This window comes from Hippocampus bargibanti, linkage group LG20 (assembly GCF_051943395.1).
Source record: "Hippocampus bargibanti isolate YZ-2025 linkage group LG20, ASM5194339v1, whole genome shotgun sequence".
Classification (NCBI taxonomy): domain Eukaryota; kingdom Metazoa; phylum Chordata; class Actinopteri; order Syngnathiformes; family Syngnathidae; genus Hippocampus; species Hippocampus bargibanti.
The window spans coordinates 7,866,922-7,887,728 of record NC_142753.1 but is presented as its reverse complement, the minus strand read 5'-3'; the positions used below and the strand labels follow the sequence as shown (position 1 = coordinate 7,887,728).

Genomic DNA, 20,807 nt, shown 5'->3' with positions numbered 1-20,807 from the left:
AAGAAGCTTCGTCAGCGAACAAAAATTTGCTGGTAGCTCTGGCCCTATATTGACCAGGGACCTATCAAAGCAGTGGTCTGGCACCGCCACCTCTGGACATTAGGGATATATACCTATATATATATATATAGGGCCAGAGCTACCAGCAAATTTTTGTTCGCTGACGAAGCTTCTCGGATGAGGAGCGAAACGTCCAACACCTTCAACGAAGCACAGATGACAGCTAAAGAAAACTTTTCCTCGAAATACCCCTTTGTTCGATTGATGAGTCAGTCAGGTGGTCAATTTTGGATGATTAAGGCTAGTTAGCTAAATATTTTCAAGAAAAAGTTTGAAATTGCTAACAAAAAAAAGTGCAGTAAAGCTGCACCGGAAACCCTTCAAAGGGTGATTGTGTGGGGGCGCTTGTGTGTGTGTGTGTGTATACAGAGCTGGCATTGCTTAATGGCTTGCACAAGCAAAGCCCAATGAAGGGGGTTGCCAGGGAAACAGTGCAGCATGAGTCTCGGGCTGCAGGTGCTGTTTCTTGTGTGTCCTACTGCTGGAACCTCCTACGAGTCAGGGGAGGAGGGAGTGAGGGAGGGTTAAAAAAAATGAGTGAAAGCGTTATATGGAAGGGGGCAATGGGCAAAAATGAGTTCTAGGCAAATTGTGGCAATATTGTGGCGGTCATAGCGCATGAAAATGCGGCGACTTTTTGGGATGCTTTGAGTTTCTGGCTGTGAATTCATACATTGATTCATCAGGCTGTGCTTTTGACACAAGAGTGTTATGGTTCGCGTTGCCGTGGCACAGTTTACGATGGTAATCCCGAATATGGTTTCCATCGCGGGACGCGCAGGTGGAATGGCCGCCAGCGACGTAAATAATGATCTCATACCCTCCTGACAGACAGTGATTTCAATGAAGAAGAGCCGAGAGGAGAGGAATAATTCTAGTTTTTGTCGTTCTGCCATGAGTCGCAAAGTGCCCTTGCGCAAGGCATTACTTTATAATGCATTAAAAAAAAGAATATGTCTATTTAGGTTCCCAGTCGTACAGGAGTGGTTCATCGATGAAAAGGTTTCTTCAGATGTCATCTGTACTTCTTTGAAGGTGTCGCTCCTCATCCGAAAAGCTTTGTCAGCGAACTAAAGTTGTGCTGGTAACTCTGGCCCTATATATATATATATCCCTAACGACAGAGGTGGTGGTGCCAGAAATCAGTTTTTTTTCCTCTGTGCCATTGGTATGTTATTGACTGAACGGGGAGTGGGGGTCAAAGGGGGTCTGTGTGCCACCAAGGGGTCAGTATTAGTGCATCAGGAGGTATTGTCCAGACCTAGCTGAATCGAGAAGGTCGATAGTGGACCACTGGAAGGAAACCCCCCAGGGGGAGAACACAAGTGTACCAGGATTGCAGAGTAGGGTCAGAGAGGTTGGGTCAATATTTTAAAGACATACTCATAGTCAGCCCAGGCACATTTGGAGAAGGGTCAAGAGGTGCATTGGTCATCTGAGCCATTCAGGAGTGGCGACAGCCGTGATGCTGGCCAGTCAGGTGGGCGAACGTGATGTATTGTCTGACAAAGTCTTTACGATGGGAAACTTGTGCTCTTTCCCCCCCTTGTCTAGTCGAGTGATTACCTCAAGGATCCGATACATACTATCCATCAGCACGTTTGAATATATATTTTTTTTTTTTTGGGGGGGGGGGGGGGGTGGGGTGCAAAAATGTCTCCACTCCAGGGCCAGGGTTTTTGTCATTGTCACTCGAATTCTAGGACGCACAGACTATTGAGTTTTAGGATTACATTAACATTCATTCATAAATTATATGGTTCTGGAGTTAAATGAGCTTGAAATGAGGGTGACTATCCAAAATACAATGCAATACGTACATACATATTGTGTTTATATAGCGCTTTAACAACAGCTGAAGCTGGAACAAAGCGCTAACATGGGAAAAAAGGGGGAAATTCTGCCCCCTTGGTAGGAAAAAATATTGCTAGAGGTCTGGCCAGCTCTTTATCGGCACCCAAGCAAGAAAAAAAGTCAGGAATGGCACTCTATGTCATGTTTTCAACTCCCAAATATATTCGTGAATGGCAGTGAATGAGTTAAAAATTCTTACAGGCAGGAAAAACTAACACTAAAACTACAAATTCCCAAAACAAACAACAACGTTGCCTTGGAGATAAATCAAAACTATCTACATTTTAAAAACAAAACAATGATAATCCAATAACCAGAATAACCACTGGTATCCAACTGAAGCTAAATTATTATTATTATTATTGTTATGATTATTATTATAAGTCACATTTTTGGCCCGTCGACCAAGTCGAACACTGTTCAAGGGCACTTTTCGAGCAACTACCAGTAAATAGTCAGCACCGCTTTCCATTTGAAAACAATCCAGACTGCATCATTTTGTCTCGTGCACCTCCCGCTGGCCACTTTGCTTAAGCAATCATGGTAATTGCGCTAACGGCTATGGAAAAGGGAACTTCCCAGACATAGCGCAAGATTTTATGCAAGATCAGGCTTGCATTTTTGCATCACCGTATTTTATTTGCGATAACATTCCAAACATTTGGCGCAATCGTAATTATCAACAATCTTTCTTTACATCTTCCCTGTAGGGTTAGCTTCTGAACCTCGTGTAAACTACTGTCCTATGCTGATACGGAGGCGGTTCATTACACCTCCTACACACTTGTCTGACTCTATAGATAATTTGTCTTTCAATTTCTTCCTCTCATTCTTTCTTGTATTAGTCCCAGTGCACTCATTGCGGCATCCCCCCCCCACACACACACACAGCATTCCCCGCTCGGCTAACACTGGAAGGGATCAATGCGCAGGGATAGACGAGTATTTATAGCCATCGCGAGGGCGTGGGAGGTTGTGGGCAACAAGTAGGTTAGTGGCTAATCTGATGTTGACAGTGGGTGAGAGCGTGTTATTCATATTTGAGAAGTTTTGATTTTTTTTTTTAGGTTCCGTATACAGTGATACTTTAGTTTTCGACCATAATTTGTTCCAGAAACCTGTTCAAAAACCGAAACAGGACTTTCCATTATAATCAATGTAAAAAAAAATTATCCGTTCTAAATCCGGACAACAATCTTTATTGAACAATACTAATCTGTCCGCTAACAATGGACGCGACACGAGGAAGCGCCTCACCAAACACGACTGCTTTGTTTATCTTTATTCAACAATACTAAAACGTCTGCTCAGAATGTAATGCTACGTGAGGCTAAGAGTCCGATTTGCATGGATCTCAACCAGACACGTCTGCTTTTTATGAATCGTGATTGAACAATATAAACAATGTTGACTCACAATGGAAAGCTACGCGAAAATAACGTCCGATTTGCGGAGATCTCCAACCAAACACGTCGGCTTTTTCGTTTAAAAAAAACCTATTCAACAATACTAATGTGCCGGTTACAATGAGGAAGGTACGACACGAGGACGTAAAGTATATGGAAGCGGAGGGTAATCGAGTGGTGCGTTGCGGTGCGCTCAGTTTGGTTGAGAACCGAATTTCGGTTGTAGACGGGGCATAAAAAAAGGCAAAATTTTTGGTTGAAAACTGACTTGGATGAGAACGGGGACGTTCGAAAACCGAGGTTTGACTGTACTTATTTTAAAGGCATCGTCGCTTCACAGCTTGGGGAAGTATGCAAACAAGCAGGGAGGGCTTTCCCTCATTTTTGGGAAGTGATTTAAAAAAAGGGTCAAGGAGAGGAGAGGAGGGCTGAGGAGGGACACAAAGAGAGGCAGGGAGGAGAAAAGAAGTGCAGTTTGCTGTGCTGTAGTGACAGTAGGCAGAAGTGAGGAGTGAAATCTCAGCTCTGGACGCACAGCTGCGTGCGTATTTGCCAGTTTTTGTCTCTGGTGGCGGACGGCGTCCAGACGCTTGGCTCACTTGTAGCATTTTAGCTCCTCTCTTTGATGTATATACATACAAATTGTTTTTACTTTTTGGCGAAGGACAGAATGGGAATGTTGTCAAGAGATTATCGGAATGTCAGGTGTTGAGCTCCTTTGACTCTGCCAGCTGCCTGTCACTCACCCCTCGAGGAGCCGCCAGACGACTTTGGGCGCGCTGCTGAACGACAGGTACGGCGTGGAACTACTGCGTGCGCGGCTCGTCGTCGGTTAAGTGTTCCTTTGTTGCGATTGTCTGCTATCGGTTTGCCGTCGGGCGGTTGATGTGCGGAATCGTAGCCGTTTAAGTCACAAATATGCTGAAATTGGTCTTTTTTTTTTACTCCACCTGTTCATTTTTTTGCAGTAGTTTGCGATTTTACTCATTCTATGACTAACTGTGGTCAAGTCCTTACTGTTTATTTTTTACTTTGCATCTTGATAGCGTTATTTAAAAAATATATATCAAAAGTGCCAGGTAAATTAAATAACATTTATTTTTAACTATATTTTACAAATTATTTATGTATGTATTTATGTATTCATTTGTTTATTGCTTTACTTATTTATTTACCTATTTATTTCATTCTGTATTTATATACAGTGAGACCTCAACTTACAAACGTAATTGGTTCCCAGACAGAGTGTGTAAGGCGAAAAGTGTGTATCTCAAAAAAAAATTCCCATAGGAAACCATTAAAATGGGAATAATCCGTTCCCGGGTTTCCATAAAATATACTTTTCAACTAAATAAGCCTTAAAACTACACACAACATACCTTATTCTATGTATAATAAATATGATATTTTATTGCAATGCAAGAAATACACTGCATTGTATCATAAAGTCACTTTATTTACATTTGTGATGGTCATTTATGGCTTGATGGAATGGCGTTGGAGGTCGAAGGTCAAAGGGAATTGCATGAGGACTGTAATTATAGAAATAAACTGTGCTGTAAAATAAAGTTTTATTTACCTTTTTGATGGTCGTTGATGGCTTATGGAAGGAGAGTCACCTTTCATAAGGACTGTTGGTGCTATTCGGTCGTGTGCTTCCGCCGAAGATCACTCCGCCTGCCGTGGTGGGTGTGTATTATGAAAATAGTGCTTATTATAAGGTTTATTTTCATAAATTTGATGTTTGTAGGATGAAAAGTTTGTAAGTTAAGGTGTTTGTAAGTTGAGGTCTCACTGTATTTATTTATTTACTTTTTATTTCTTTACTTATTTACTTGTTTATTTATTTATGTATGTATTTATTTATTTATTTATTATGAGTAACCGAAACGTAATCATAGCCAACATTTGTGATATTTGTTTGCTGTACATTTAGGTTCTTGCCGTCGAGTATTTGGAGTGAAACGGGCAATCCCAACTACATCGCGAAATGTCAAAGTTTCGGAAGCGTCTTTTGTTGAGAAATGATGACATTCATCAGACAGGAAATGACCCCTCCTTGCGCGTCCTTCCTCTTGCCTCATCCCCCCCCCCCTAACACCCAACCCGTGTAGCAATAATGTCAGCTGGCGGCGGGAGGATGGCTACGGACGCTCGCTAACCCGTCGCAGGTCTTTACGGCGCGTTCCTCTCGTATATTGCTGACGGACGTGAACGGGGGAGGGCGGGATAAGCTCGCGCGCTGCAGCGGCGAGAGATGAGCCCATCGGTATTATGCAACAGCTCGGTCCAGAGGTAGAACAGATCCGAACTTAGACACTTCTGACTTTGTCCATATTCCATGAGGTCATCAGGCTGACTTTGCAACTCCCTGCTGAGTGGCTTAAAATCAGAATAGACTTTCTTCCTCCAATTGAAGAAAGTCAGATTGAGTCAGACAAAAGACTCATAAAGGCAGATACTAATGGAATTAATGTGCATCCTCATCGCTGTATTGTCAAAGGCGTGATAATGTAACCGCGCATCTGATGTGAGGGGACCGACCCCCAAGGAAAAGAAGAGCAGTCAGCCGAGCGCAGGAGGATGCGAGACGTTGAGTGATGGCTGGGAAGAATGGAACAAGGTGGACAAGTAGGGTTGATGAAAATGAGCAAAAAGAGTGGGAGGGAAACCAAGACAGTGAGGGAACGCCGTGTTTTTCTCTGTGCTCGATGACGCCGTTATGTAACGTTACCTCATGCCCACTGGCAACGGCAGAGTAGCTGCGGAGAGTGGCGCGGAGGTGGGTGGGAACATCATTGCTGAAGAAGATGAGGTACCCACGTGGAACATAGCAAAGGTCAAAATTGGCTTTTTTTCTTAACTCTCACCCGAGCCAATATGGCCTCTATGAAATTTAAAATGATGCCCCCTCACTGCCCCCCCCAAACAAAATAAGTCCATTTTTATTTTCTATTATTTCTCTTTTGGCAATAAAATCACGTTGGATATTTCAAAATATATCATTCAAATTCTGCCTCATTGGACAAACTGACAACAATTTGACACCTCAGTCCCATATTTTCCCTGTTTTGATTATTATTATGATTATTTCATTCTATACTTTATATATATCCATTTTAATTATATTTTATATGTCATTTAATTATATATGTCATTATATCTATCTCTCTAGATATCTCTATCGCTATCTCTATCTCCCTAGATCTCTCTCAATCAATCTATCTATCCATCCATCCATCCATCCATCGCGTTTATATACACAAATTTATTGTTTTGCATTTGTTTATATACACAAATGTATATATACACATAAATGTATGTGTATGTATGAACACATATGTATATATAATACACGTAATCAAATGCAGATATATATATACATATTTTTTTGCTTCCTTGGACAGTTTTGGACAGTAATGTTGTCTCACATCAATGCATTTGCTCTTGCCCCCACAGTGAGTAAGCATGATGCTAATGAGCCAGAAGAGGAAGTACGTCATATTATCGTTAGTGTAAAACGGAATAGAAACATCATACAATATCTTTTTTTAACCTCCATAACACTCGCTGTCTTATGAGTTAAAATAGGTTTAAATTTTCATTTTATTGCAGACAATCTTGTTTTTTTTTTAGTTAAACCATTTCAAAAGTTTTTATTCATTTATTTATTAATTTATTTAAGTGAAGAGAAAATCTCTTACCATGCTGACGGCTTGGCCTGCTGTCACTTCGGCATTCGTCTGGTCTCCGACGGAGCTTGTGCGATGGCATCCCCGGAGACACAAACCGATGGGAGCCTCCGAACAGTGTCGGGAAAACCTGGCGGGAGTCTGTTGAGGCGCCTGCGGGTTTCTGTAGACAGGATGACAGGAACACTGTCATGAAACATCAGAAGGGCTAACCGTGTATAGCCACAAAGTTACTTTTAAGCGTCTCTTTGTTCTCGAGTAAAATTGTCTGTCAGCTTCCTGGTCAGTGAAAATAGATTATTTTTAAGTATCGTTTGGCCATATCTTCTGAAAATATTGTCACTTATGTTAAGATAGATTTTCTGTGGGAATGGGAGGGATGATGTAATCGTGATGTCATCCGAGTTGTTGTTGGTTGAGAATGTAATCGGTATGTGACAAACTGGGAGCGTTAATGCAAACCAGAGGGATGAAGTATGGCACTGGTTACTCAGAGCGTAGGATTTTTTTTTTTTTCTCCCCGTTAGACATGCGCCTGCTTCGTTCTTTCCACTGACTTGGAAACAACGTGTGCAGCTGATTCAAGCCATACTTATTTTTTTCTTACAATTTTTTTTTTCAGTTGAGTTAAGGAGAGGAAATATAAGGACATTTATGCGGGGTATGCGCCGTTGACGTGTTGCACCCGTTTCTGCACTTGTCATTGTAACAGCTTATAGCAACCCCTCCCCTCAACGGCGGCTAGCTGGAGGCACCCGCCGGGCAAAAGTTTGATGGTTGAGAGAGTCTCATTTTGTAATCTAAACACTAAGGAGGAAGCGGAGGTGGCGTCGGTTTTGGGGGAGAAGCTTGGTCCAATCTCCGACGATTGAACCAGAGCAGGATCTGACGTCCGCTTTGTAACATGATCAATGACCTCGCAACATTTAGATCCCGATTTCCTGTGTAGCCTCATTACCTTGGTCTTATTCTCACCGCCGCTGAGCCTCATAAACCCCCCGATCTAATTAAGAGTTCTCTCGGCCTCTCTGGAATAGTACTTTTCTTCCATTGCGAAGATGGCACCGTGATTAGATTCCGAGATCAGAGGCGGATCTGACAATGGGAGAAATGGCTTCCGCGTTGACCAACTACGCATTTGCGTGCATTGTACGACGTTATGTCAACGCTATGGAATTATGCACCTGTCACTGACAAATTACCGTCATCCACTCTTGGCCCGGGGTTTCAAAGTGTGCTTTGAAATTTTACTTTGGAGAACAGTCAGATTCTGATCCAACGGACAAATGAGGTACCTTTTATTTTCCTCAGGAAATGTGCAAAAATGTTCCAATTTCCTTGTCGGAATAGTTTCTGTCTTTTCTCCGCGCCATATTCCAGCATTCTTGAAGTCAAGTTTGTGTGCAAGCCCATGATAAATTTGGGTTTTGATGGTCTGTTTGTGGGTGATGCAAGAGTTTGCATAACCGCCTGATGCAGGGTCCAAGGTCGAATCCATTATTTTATTTCTTTATTTATAATGCTAACAACGGACACAGTCAGGAACTGAGATATTTTCCAAAAACAGTTAACGGGACTTCGGCAGAGGTTGGTTGGCGACAATTTAACTGGGTGGCTAGCCAGTAGTTAAATGCATTCTTTCCCCTGCATCGACTCAGGCTAGCAGCTTCCCCGCAGGGGGTTTGGTCCGCGTGCCAATTGGTGCTTTTCTTATGTGTGCTATTAGGCAAGTTTATGTTTGGAACGCTACCAGTCGCATAGTACGTCAAGCTGAGCACACTCGCTGTTGATGCAAAAGCAAATCTTACCAGGGACTGTTTTTTTTAATGTACCTGGCAAGACCCCAACAAGTGTGTGCATACAATTAACGCAGACGTTCCCCATTGCATTTTTTTTTCTGCTCCTTGCGAAAGACTGTAGAAATTCCTTTTATTGTAAACTCTGAGTCACCGATTGTTTGTACTTTCAGTTTGCCAACAAAAACTCGATGTTCTTGCTCAGACCAACATAATTACAGAGCAAAATGTTGCTCCTGACATTTTTTTTTCACCTCGTGAACATGGATTTCCTAGCAATGATACAGCAAAAGACCAATGTTGTTTTGATGTGAGGCTGAGAAAATGTTTCTGTAACTGTTTTTGCGGGCTGCTTGCAAAAACCGCGCAATTTCGCATAACTCATCTGAAAACAAAGCGACGGGTTCTTCCTCTTTTTTTGGAGACACTCAGCATAGTTGTGATAGTTCAACGATGGAGGTCAATGACTGACTCAGACTCACAATATTGCAACACAAAGTCCCACCAAATCCTCAGATTCTCATTGGCTACTCCAGCTCAACAGGACGGTCAATTTGATACAAAAAAGAAAAAAAATATATCTCCAAACCATTCAAGGGAAATGCATGAGTACCATACAGAACTTTTTCAAATATGGACCTTGTACTTTACCTTTAAAAGCTAATGGCCAACCATCAAAAAGTGACCGAATGGGCTTTTCCGTTTGTATTTTCAGTCATCCCTGAATCAACTCTTTCCACACCAATTTGCATTTCCATGACCGGTTTAGACACGGAAAGCTGTGCCAAGTTGTTTTCAGGACAGGCTTCATTTGTCATTGGTCCAAAGTGCACAGGAAGACGGACGGGTGCGTGACGTCTCGCCTACTTTGGGCCACACTTTCTTTTCTATTTTTCCTCAAGCAACCATAGGGTGGCCAAAAATATGTTTTTATTTTTAAATGTTATTTTCAGCAAGCAATATTTTAAAATAGGTGGCCATGCACTTCATGCAGTCTACTTAGCCCAAGGGTGTCAAACTAATTTTTCTCCACTTTGTAGTTAGTTTCCTCTGGGGGGGGATGAATTAGAAGCCATTAGAATGTTTAATCCCCTCCAGAAATTACATCTACAGTGCACAACAAATTAATAAATAATTACTGTTATTATGGTTTGCATAAGACAATTGGAAATTTTGGTTTAGCAAGCATCATGGAAGTTTGATTTGCTTTCACGGGCCGAATAAAATGGCGGCCCACGGGCCTTGACACCTGTTACTTAACCCCTTCACGGACAGTGGTTACTACAGTGGGAAGGTTATCATATTTTCAGGTTACAGGGTGCATGAAATGATTCAGAAAAAAGAGAGAAAGAATAATTTTGTAGAGGACTGTATTATTTAAATAACATATTTCAAAAACGTCTCACTGGCGGACCGCTGTTCGATACCTCTCTGAGGGTGTACCTAATGAAGCGGCCAAAGAGTGTCACGATAAGCGAGCGGTGAGAGGCAATTTCAAAGAAACCCATTGTCTTCGGTCTGTCTAGATGCACAAAGTGGGGAATAGAAGGACCGAGTCAAAATAAAAGAAGAGAAAACTTGCCAGGCTCCTCTCACCCACTGAGCAAACTCTTGGGCCACCAGCAGTTGGCGGGGAACATTAAGTCCCACCCTCGTCAGGACAAACAAGGCGAGAGGGAGGCCAAGCCAAAGGATACCCTGGAGGGTGCCAAAGCCGGTTTGGGTGACGTCACGCGGTCTGCTAGGTTCAAGCAAAGCCCTCCTCTGTCCCTCCCACACTCCCTTCATTCCAATCCCTCCCCCTTTCACCTCATGCACCTCCTCGCTCCACCTCCTCTCTTCCGAGGCCTTACAGGAATTCCCCTCCTCGTCACATTATTACGAGGAAACCGCTGGCAACGCCCCAAAACCACTGCCGCGCTCCAGCTGATAGGGCGGAAACACAGCTGTGACTGTTTTGACAGAGAAGCATGTATGGATTGACTTTTCTTGGTCAACGAACAAAAGTGAGCCAAGCGTGCGGTAAGAAAGCGAACACTTTGTCCTATTTGTAAAGCGCCCCCGGTACGATTTCTGTTTAACCAGATCAGATTTACTGTAGGACGTCGCACCTCCGTTTTACTTCCGTTCTCAACGTACAGTACGGCTATCGTTGCCTTCCCGAGGAGCATCTCGGCTCACTCAAACCGAGACGGCGCCGTCTGAGGTGACACTTTTACCAGGCGCAAGTGTTTAGCGCTCAACAGTCAAGCGTGAGGCATAAGGCGTACTTTTAAAAGTTTCGTTTTCCGTTTTGGTATTTGCAAAGCTAGTTTCTTTTAAAGAGTAGACAAGCTGACTGACTTGGATCCTTCCTAAAAACAACCCCCCCCCCCCCCGAAAATCTGTAATGTCTGATGTAGCTACAACCCCCCTAGCCCCATTCCTAAGCTGACTGTACGTGCACAATTTGTTTTCGCGCTGAAGCACACTGACACATGCTTCCTGTCAACGCATCACTTGGCAACGTGCTGGCCGTCACTCGCCGGGCTCAGTGAAGGGGAACTGCCAATGTCTGCTGTTATTTTGGTATCACTGAGCACAACCCGGAGGGAACTTCAAATTCTGACCGGATGGGATTTGATATGCGGTTTGTTTCAGGGCCTTTTTCTGACCTGTTGCAAAGAAGAAAGTGGGTGGACAGACGTATTTCTTCCTTTTTCTGTCTGTTCTCTGAAAATAAACTGGGAAAGCATTCACCGGGTCAGATATTTTTGCAAATTTATCGATTAATATTGTATGCTATCTTGGTGACTGCAGATTTTCATTGTCGTTCAGACGATCAATGAATCATTGTGGAAATAAATTTCACAATGCAGTGATTTTCATGTTATAAATAATTTAAAAGCTCTATTTTCCTCATGTCACATACACGGACGGCTAAATACATGATCCGCAAAGGAAGATCTTGCAGTTTACCTCCCGAGATCATGCATTAAGAACCACTGATGTAACCCATTGACTCTATCTCTGTTCCCACAATCTCAAACATGGCAGACTGCGCCTCTTACTGGCCTAATGTTGATCCAATTGAGGGATGCCGAAATGATTGACTGGGAAAAGTCAGAAAAGCACAAATGTCCCGTTTCGCCCAATTCAAACACTTGACACAAAAATATGGCACCATATTTTTCAAGTTTGATGAAAAATGATCTTTGTGTCACTTTAAAGAACAGAGATTAGAGCGGTTTTGTCAAAAACCAACACTGTACCCGGTGCAGTCATCTTCAAAAAAGATGTCAAACAGACACAGGCGGTCTTTCATGCCTGAATCATTCAGTCACTCCTTTTTGTGTCCGGTAGATTAAGCCGTAAATCATTCCGGGCTCCCACCCAACCAAGATAATATGAAAAATTCCAAGATACACCGACTGATGATGATGGACTACAACGTAATGGCACATTCCTTCTCCGGGTTGGGATTTCCTTTTGCTCCCCTTCATTATTTGACCACAGTCACAGAGAAAGAAGACTTAATCGGTCTTAAGCTCTACTCTCAGATTGATTTATTACCCTCCCAAGCATGGGGAGTATCTTTCTCTAAAAAAAAAATGTCTGGAGCTGACGGGAACTGTTATGGTCCCTTATTGCGTGGGTCAGCAGCTGAGGGCTGCAAAACCGTTGGGTCTTCTCCACACATTACAGGAAGAAAGCCGTGATATGCTCAGCAGACTTCCTTTGGAGTTGGCAAAGGTATTTTTGCATCACTCGCACATCCGGTGGCTGAAGTTGCAAGACGGGAAAGATATAAAGCAGTGTTTCTTAAACTGGGTTCGATCGGTCTCAGGGGTTCGGTGGATCCTCTGCCGCATAGGTCCACCCCTTAGTCTACTCTGCGGTTCATGGGCACATTCATTGAAAGAAGGGTTTGATGAATGAGTCTATGAAACTGGTGTGGTTCAGTGCCTCCAACAAGATCCACTGATATAGAGAATCATTGCAATCGACATCAACAGTAATTAACAGTGTGAATGGGAAAGCAAAGTAAAAGATGATAGGCTGTTTGGATTGACGCTATTGACCAAGTCTGAGCTGCACGCTGCAGGTGCACTTCAGACTCCTCCTGTCCTGTCTGTAAATGCCCTTTACTGTTCCAAGAATTCAGCCTCTGCCAGAGTGTGTCCGTACTTGCCACCGTGCGTGCATTTGGCACAGAGCGGGGCGTGTCCAGAATGCCGGTGAAGGTGCTCCAGTTACATAATACCTCCTCTGCGCAGTGACAAGGAAGAAGGGGGCAGCTGCCGGCTACCATCTTGTCATCTTTCTCTTCCTCCCTGTTGAATTTGGATGCTGCAGTGTGTATACTCCCTCAAGATCTCATCCATCCCCGATGTTGAAACCGCAGCCTCTCCGTTGTCACGGAGGCACCCACACGCACGGCGTCATTTCAAACATAAAAATGCCGTTCACCTTTGACTCGTCCTTTTATTTTCCCTCCACGTGGACCATCTGCTCACACTCTCCGTTTCAAGAGCACGCGGATATGGTGTGGCGTCTTGCATACTAACGATATCACAATCGCGCAGATGCTGCTGTTTTATCAAAACAACTCAAGCGTGTATCTTTGATGCGAGCAGGGGGAGCAGCAGCTTGACGGAGAAAAAGCAGCCTGAGACGAGTAAACATTGCGCATATGGAGACTTGGCGCCACCTTGAGAAGCGGCCACTATGTGGCTGGTGGCGTCCGTTCGGCGTGGTGGGGGCCCGACCGGGCAGACTGTTGACGAAAATGTGTATCTCGTCAAGTCTGGTGTTCGGTTGTTGGCCCGCGGGCTGAGGAAAGCGGCGCCCAAGAGAGACTTGTGATGCTCCAGGGTTGAGGTTGCCTAAGAGGTCATGTTGGCATAATTTTGTACTTTATTTTGGTTTGTGATGCTATCCGTTTTTGTCATATCTTACATTCTGAGATGTCACATTGTTACACTTCTTAACTCTGTGCTTATCGGCATCCCGTTTGAGTGTCAGAGGCTTTCCGTTGTCCACGACATGTGGGGGTTTGGTTGATGGGGGCAATGATCCATGTCCTACATATCTTTTAACTGAGCTTTGAAAACGGCTGTCTTGGAAAGAAGAAAATGTTTGGTAATATTTAGTATCTTCACCAAAAGGGTCAATCTTCTCCATCTCCTATTGTGATTGAGATTGGTTGATTGTTCTTACGCTGCCTAAAAATCTGGACACCTTCCATGAATTGCTCTGGTTTTCATCAGAGGCAACGCTGCAACATTGACATTTTCCCCCCTTTGCGTGTTGTCTTGTGGCCGCATGCTTTGCAGATGGCAAGATGAATGTCTCAAAGCCCCCGTCGTGAAACATTTGACCATCATGGAGACCACTCCCGCAAACCCAGGCGCAGATAATGAGGGAAATTTGAACCGTATAATCATTCCCTTCTGTCTTAACAACTTGGCCTGTGTGGATGGAATCTTTTGTCCTTAGTCAGGGTGAAGGATGAAGGGACTGCAGCCTTGTCCCTTTTCGACTCATTGTTTCCTGCGTTCTGCGCATGACTTCATTGGATGCCTCTCAGCATGAGGGGTCTTGGTTGTGGTTAGTTATGTAAAGGGAGCGATTAGATTCTTATGCCGGCGCAAATACGCCGTACGTTGGGCGGTAATCAGCGGTTTGCCGGTGCGGTGTGACCCGAGACGTTTGGCAATAAGGCGACCTGTTCAAACAATGAAGCACCAAATTGACTTAACCGCTATCCAATCAACAATTGCGTCAGACATCACTTAAGGAAGCTTAGCTTCGAAAGTCCCCGCTATGTAGAATAGCACGGCCGAGGGGCTTCGATGCAGGGAGTCTCCAGTGGAGAGCAAGGGAATCCACAATCTCTGTGGTGCATTTGGACACATTCTTGTCTTTGACAGACAGATGCAGAAAAAACAAATGTGCTGCCCTCTGTTGCTGTGTTTCTGCTGGCAGGGCGCCTTTGTTTTCCTCTAGCAGGAGCTTGGGATGGGAACACATTATGTAATCCGTGGCGTGTGCTTAGGGTAGGAGAGCGACGGAGATGGGGTGTGACTTGTAACACACACAATGACATAATCCACTGACCTCTTGCACCAGCCGCTCATATCCTCCTCACCGCGTATTCCCGGCATGGAATGACTGACTTTGGCAACGACGGAAGAACATCCTTTTTTTTTTTTTTGGTCTTCCAAAAACATTTGCGGTGGTTTAAAATGAAATTGCTGCAATTGGTCCTCTGGGACTTGTCTTGAATCATGATGTCATCTTTCAAGCAGAAAAGCCATGATGGATTTATGTTTCCATTCAGTTTCACGGTCATGGGAGGAAATCTCCGACTTTTAATATATGAATAAAAAGCGTAGTCTTTGGTAAAATCCGGATGATCTGAAGTGTGCTTTTTTCCTCCTCCCCCCTTGCATAGAATCACCAATTAATATTTTGTATGAGCAGCTTTCCCATTACCTCATCTGAACCCTTTTATGCACTCTGTAACCCAATAGCTTGATTAGCTGTCCACTGTAGTGACCAATGTTCCTGAAAGAGTTAAAAAAAATCTCTCCATTAGTTTTGCAACATTAGCCCCCTAACACTAGTGGTATGCAAAACAGTCACTCTATTATATTTTCAAACTTTGCATTATATCACAGCAATTTTTGGCAGTACATTTTTAAAAGGGAAGTCAACTCAAAAAAAATCAAAATAACATGTTCTGGGTGCAAAACACAACTGTCTGTTTAATATTGAATTTGTGCAATAGGAATGTGTTTTTTTAATCTAAAAAAATCCGAATTACAGCAGTAAAACTGATTGATGAACTTGGACTGATTATCCTTGTGTTGAATCATCTTACAGACCAAACTAGAAACTGTATCATAATCCTTCGTGCACTACTTGGAAACCTAAGTCTTTTTATAGGTGGTACAAAAAAAGGGAAAATAGACAAAAAATGCTTTCACACTCGCATTCACACCTTGAGGCATTTGAGCGTTTTCTCCCCCAATTAAACTGGCATGCATGTGTTTGGGTGTGGGAGGAAGCTGTCGAAGCAGGGGAAAAACGGACTAAGCACATTTTATCGGAACACGTTTCTAAATTCGAACCTGACAGGCTTTTAGTCGCCCGCCTTCTGTCTTCCTGTGAGAAAGAAGCGCACACACCGGTTCACCAGAAAAATCCTCTGACAAGTTCTGGCGCATTCTTGTTCGCGCTTCGTCCAGCATCTGGAGTCGCGGCGTGCCGTTTTTAAGATCGTGTTTGAAATCCTAACCAGTAGCTGAAGCCTATCTGGTTTTTTTTCAACGTTTGGCTATACGGGGGTATTATGCAAGGGCGCTGCCTCAATGATGACCGTAGTTTCCATCATGGAATGGTGCACTTACTCGGGAATGGAAGAATATCTGTTTTTCATTTAACAGACATCATCCCGCATGGGCTGTGTGGGAGCAATCCCCAGTAAGCATTGCTTGCACGCTGCCATCCTTTCACAGTTGCACACGTACGCGCTGAAAATGCACCTTTTCTTGCATTGCAGATAAAATCGAGGAGGCTCAGAAAGAGCTGAAAGAACCCACGGGCTCACGGAAAAGTAAGAGTCATTTCTTTTTTTAAGTTGTTATGTCAAGGACAAATAAGTTTTCAACAAGTGACCGTTTGACTAGCCTCACAATCGTTTAAAATGTAGTTTTCGAGAGTGCCAAACAAATGTAAAAGTATAAAGTCAGACAATGTATTCCAAGTCGCTTGCAGGTCATGAGAGCCTTGATGGACTTATCAGTCTTAATGAGGGTGGGAACAGCTTGTCTGGAGAAGCTAAGTGGACAAGATATAAATAACTACTTGTATTCTTGTTCATGTGTGCCAGTCAAACGGTGACAACACTTTTTACAATTGAAAACCCGATTACAGCCAATGTTGAGCATTGAGTGTATAATTAAATCAACATTTATTTTGACTTTTATTTGGGCTTTTTTTTCCAATTATATAATACTGTATGCTTTTTCTGGAGAATGGGTTAGAAGGGATAGGGTGTTCCCCCTTCTAATTATGCCAAATACCCAGGAGGAACAAAATAAATTTGAAATGCGGGAAACTGTGACAGGTCACGATGAGATTTATGTAACATGCCGAGTCACTCTTTCAAAGGCGACAAAATGATGATTGAGAGTCCAGCGTGCCGATTTGCACCAATGTGACTTTTGGAATTATTTGCACACAAAAGCTCCATGCTGGAATAAAAAGAATTGGAGTTAAAAAAAATATCAATCCGCACAGGAATTATGTTTGTTCTTGACATTAAGTGACAGTTTAAAAGACTGCTACAAGCTTTTGGAGATTGTGACATTTTTTTGTATTGGAATGTAAAACGTATGATAATTTTCCCATTTAGTTTTACATCAGCTGCACAATTAATAGCTAATTTAAAAAGGCAGCTCCCATTATACGATGCTGGCTGTTAGCTTCCGAATGGTAATTATGCTAACTGTACAATCAGCTGCCTCTCTAAAACACCCTGGAGTGCACTTAACCAACACATGAATGGACAAATTAACTTGTTCTATGCAAATCTATTTGTTATTACAATTACCAGTACACGCTATTTCGTTTAGGAGAAAATGCATATGTGTCTGTCAAGTGAAAACACTAATGGTGTTAATTAAAAAGAATGGACTCAATGGAGAAAAATGCTAAGACAAACAAGCCACTTAACACAGCAGTCCGCGTTGAGAAACAAAGGTAAAGTTGCTGTGTTAAGTAAAGTGATATATGCACCCAAGTGGCCATGTTACACATCGATGAATTTACTTTCATGTCTTCATAAACACAATGTTTTGATAAACTGAAGTAAAACGGTTTACCCATCGGAACAATTCATATCTTGTGTTGTACCTAATTCAGGAATGTTCTCAAATGGCTCAGCAAACAAAAATAGATATTGAATACTTTTTGTCTCACGGTTTCTTCCCCGGTTTGTCCCCAGGCATATCTGAAAGCAATCGACAGATCGAAGATAACATCAAAGGTTTGAAGAGGAAAAAAGTTGTGGCAGAGAACAAGCAAAAGAAAATTCCTAAATCCCCGGTGAAGAATGCACCGCAGCTAAAAACTCCCGAAACTGTCGAAGGAGGAACCCCCGAGGAGAACAGACCTGGCTCCCCTGCTTCCAGCAGTCCCTCCCATCATCCCTCAACAACGTTGAGCGAGAAAGGAGAATCTCAAGATGCTCAACCTGTTGAACCATCCCCTGACAAAGGGGATACTGCTACTGACCGTGAAGGGCTAACGCAAGAGGACGCCAAGTCAACGCTGCAGTCTCATAAACCAAACACTGATGGTGATGGTTCTCTAAAAGCGGCTCCACCCAAGGACGGTAATACCCAAGTTTGCAGCTTTGATAAGACTCCTTACCACACCAGTGCCCCGCTCGATGTCCTACTGAAGGCGATGGAGCCCGACATGCTTACACTTAATGACAGGAAACAGACCTTCCAAGTCACAGCCACTGCTGAACCGACTTCTCACCTTCAATCTCAAGCCACGAGTGAATTATCCAGTATGCCGTCTGTTAATATCGGTCTTCGTACTCACTCGTCTCCCTTGCAGACTTATTATATCGACAAACAGGGTAATTTCATTGGCATTGCAGCACCGTTGCAGGAAGGTGTATCAACACATGGTGACACTTTGCAGCAGTTATCTTTTGCTAATCAACATTTTATTCCCGTTGTATCTAATCCGGAAAATGGCAGCCTTCACATGAGTTTTAATACTGGACTGTCTACGATTACGCATGCGCCGGCTCCCTCGGGCTCAAATGCTTTGCCAAAAAGCCAACCCCCAATTGTGCATACCTGCCAGTCGCTCTCAGCAAGTGTCCCCAGCACCATTCAAGTCCCAGTGACACCCGGAAACAACCATGTTCAGATAACAACTTTAATGAACTTTGGGTCGGAACAGATTTCCAAGGACCAAAAGCCGAAGAAGCCGGGAAAATATGTTTGTGAATACTGCAACCGGGCGTGTGCAAAACCTAGTGTGCTGCTCAAACATATCAGGTCTCACACCGGAGAAAGACCATACCCCTGCGTAACTTGCGGTTTTTCCTTCAAAACCAAGAGCAACTTGTACAAGCACAAAAAATCACACGCTCATGCAATCAAACTCGGACTCATTGCGCGCTCCGAATCGGGAGGGGCACTGCACTCACACGATTCTGACAAAGCCCTCGGAACACATTCAGAGGTAGATGAGAGCGGAGACAGTGACGACGATGGAAGCATCGTCGATCTGGATCCGGAATCATCGCAAAGTAGTGCAGTGGCCTTGTCAGAAAACAGCCTCCAAAGCACTGGTACAAACCTAACTAGCTACGGAGAAATGGACTCAATGGCTGCATTCGACTCCATGAAACCGGCTCTCAACCAAAGAGGTCATGAGCCCAAAGTGACAGCTGTGCTGCCAAAAGTTGTTGTCTATCCAGTTAACGTTTCACCTCTGCGGGCAGATAGCCCTCGAGTTACCGGCGCCGCACCTGAACAAGCTGCTTCACAACGGCAGCGAGAGTTTCCAAATGTTAATCTGAGATCAAACATCACACCCCTGTCGTCTCTGAAAGAGGTAGTTAGTACAAGTGCCTCACTAGATACTGTGAGCGAAGATGAAGACCAACAGTGCAAGTCACCACTCTTAAGTGGCCATGCTCAGCTCCAGAGGCAACAAGCGACAGACTTTTCTCAGCAGCAACAAGCCAAGTGTCTCCTTAGTCCTCGTAGTTTGGGAAGTACAGATTCTGGTTACTTCTCTCGTTCCGAAAGTGCTGACCAGGCAATGAGTCCGCCGAGTCCATTTGTAAAGATAACACCACCAGCTGAAATGGATGTCTCCAAAAAGGATAGCTCTCATCTTCCTCCTGTTGTTTCCACGGTAATGCACGTCGCGGTGGAGCATTTGTCACAAGCAAAAGTGGGACAGATGCGTCCCCCTTTAGAAACAAAAGCCCTTTCTCTTGAGGAAAGAATTTCAAAGCTGATATCCGACAATGAGGCGGTGGTGGACAACAAGCAACTGGACAGCGTTAAACCAAGGCGTACATCTCTGTCAAGGAGAGGTAGCATTGACTCCCCAAAATCCTATATATTTAAAGATTCCTTTCAGTTTGACCTGAAACCAATTGGAAGGCGGTCAAGTTCAAGTTCCGACATCCCCAAGTCTCCGTTCACTCCCACAGACAAATCAAAGCCAGTTTTCCTTCTCTCTGTACCTTCTCAATACTCAATGGATTGTTTGCCGATCACAAGGAGCAACTCGATGCCTTCTACACAAGGGCATTCTGCTCTTCCACTCAATATTGCCCACCTGCCCTACCCTTTGCGGATTTCTCATTCATTTGATGAGAAAAGTTCGATCAACGATGATGTATTTTCGTCTGCACCGTCAACCCCCAATCAGGCAATACATTCTCGGACATTGGTCAGACAAGCTGCAGTGGAGGATTTTTCTACCAGTGAGGGGCAGAGACTGACTACCGTTCGCTCGATGGATGACGGATATCACGGTACAAATAATAGCATGGAACTTATGCAGCGAAGTCGATCTTTTGAGCACAGTCAGGATAGACAAAGAAAACTTCAGCAAAATAAAGGCACGATGTACGAGTGTGAAACTTGTCGTAACCGCTACAGAAAGTTAGAAAATTTTGAAACACACAAGAAATTTTACTGCTCAGAACTTCATGGGCCAAAAAACAAGCCCCTCGTCGTGAAAGAAACAGATCAAGATGTCTTTCATGTCAACATGCAAACCAATATAGTTTCAAGGTCAATTGGCGGCCCGGGATTAGTTGAACAGCAAACATCATTTAGAAAGAGAAGGAAAATGAAAAGCGTAGGCGATGAGGATGATCAATCGCCAACCGACACAAATCCCCCTTGCTCGGTTAGTTTTGATTCCTGTCAGTTATTGAAAAATTTTGGAAATCCAAATTTTCC

At 43.6% G+C, this 20,807-nt stretch overlaps 2 protein-coding genes across 2 annotated transcripts in view; one reads left to right on the top strand and one right to left on the bottom strand.

Annotated features, from left to right (window-relative positions):
* The window catches only part of LOC148882986 (uncharacterized), a 90,812-nt gene that overhangs the window by 30,556 nt on the left and 39,449 nt on the right, over positions 1-20,807 (bottom strand). The window contains exon 5 of the mRNA XM_089023732.1: positions 7,025-7,175. Coding sequence (XP_088879858.1) covers positions 7,025-7,175 — 151 coding nt within the window. The remainder of the gene's footprint in view (positions 1-7,024; positions 7,176-20,807) is intronic.
* The window catches only part of LOC148882988 (zinc finger protein 40-like), a 38,937-nt gene that overhangs the window by 11,309 nt on the left and 6,821 nt on the right, over positions 1-20,807 (top strand). The window contains 2 exon segments of the mRNA XM_089023725.1: positions 16,355-16,408; positions 17,801-20,806. Of these exon segments, the coding sequence (XP_088879851.1) occupies positions 16,355-16,408; positions 17,801-20,806 (3,060 nt within the window).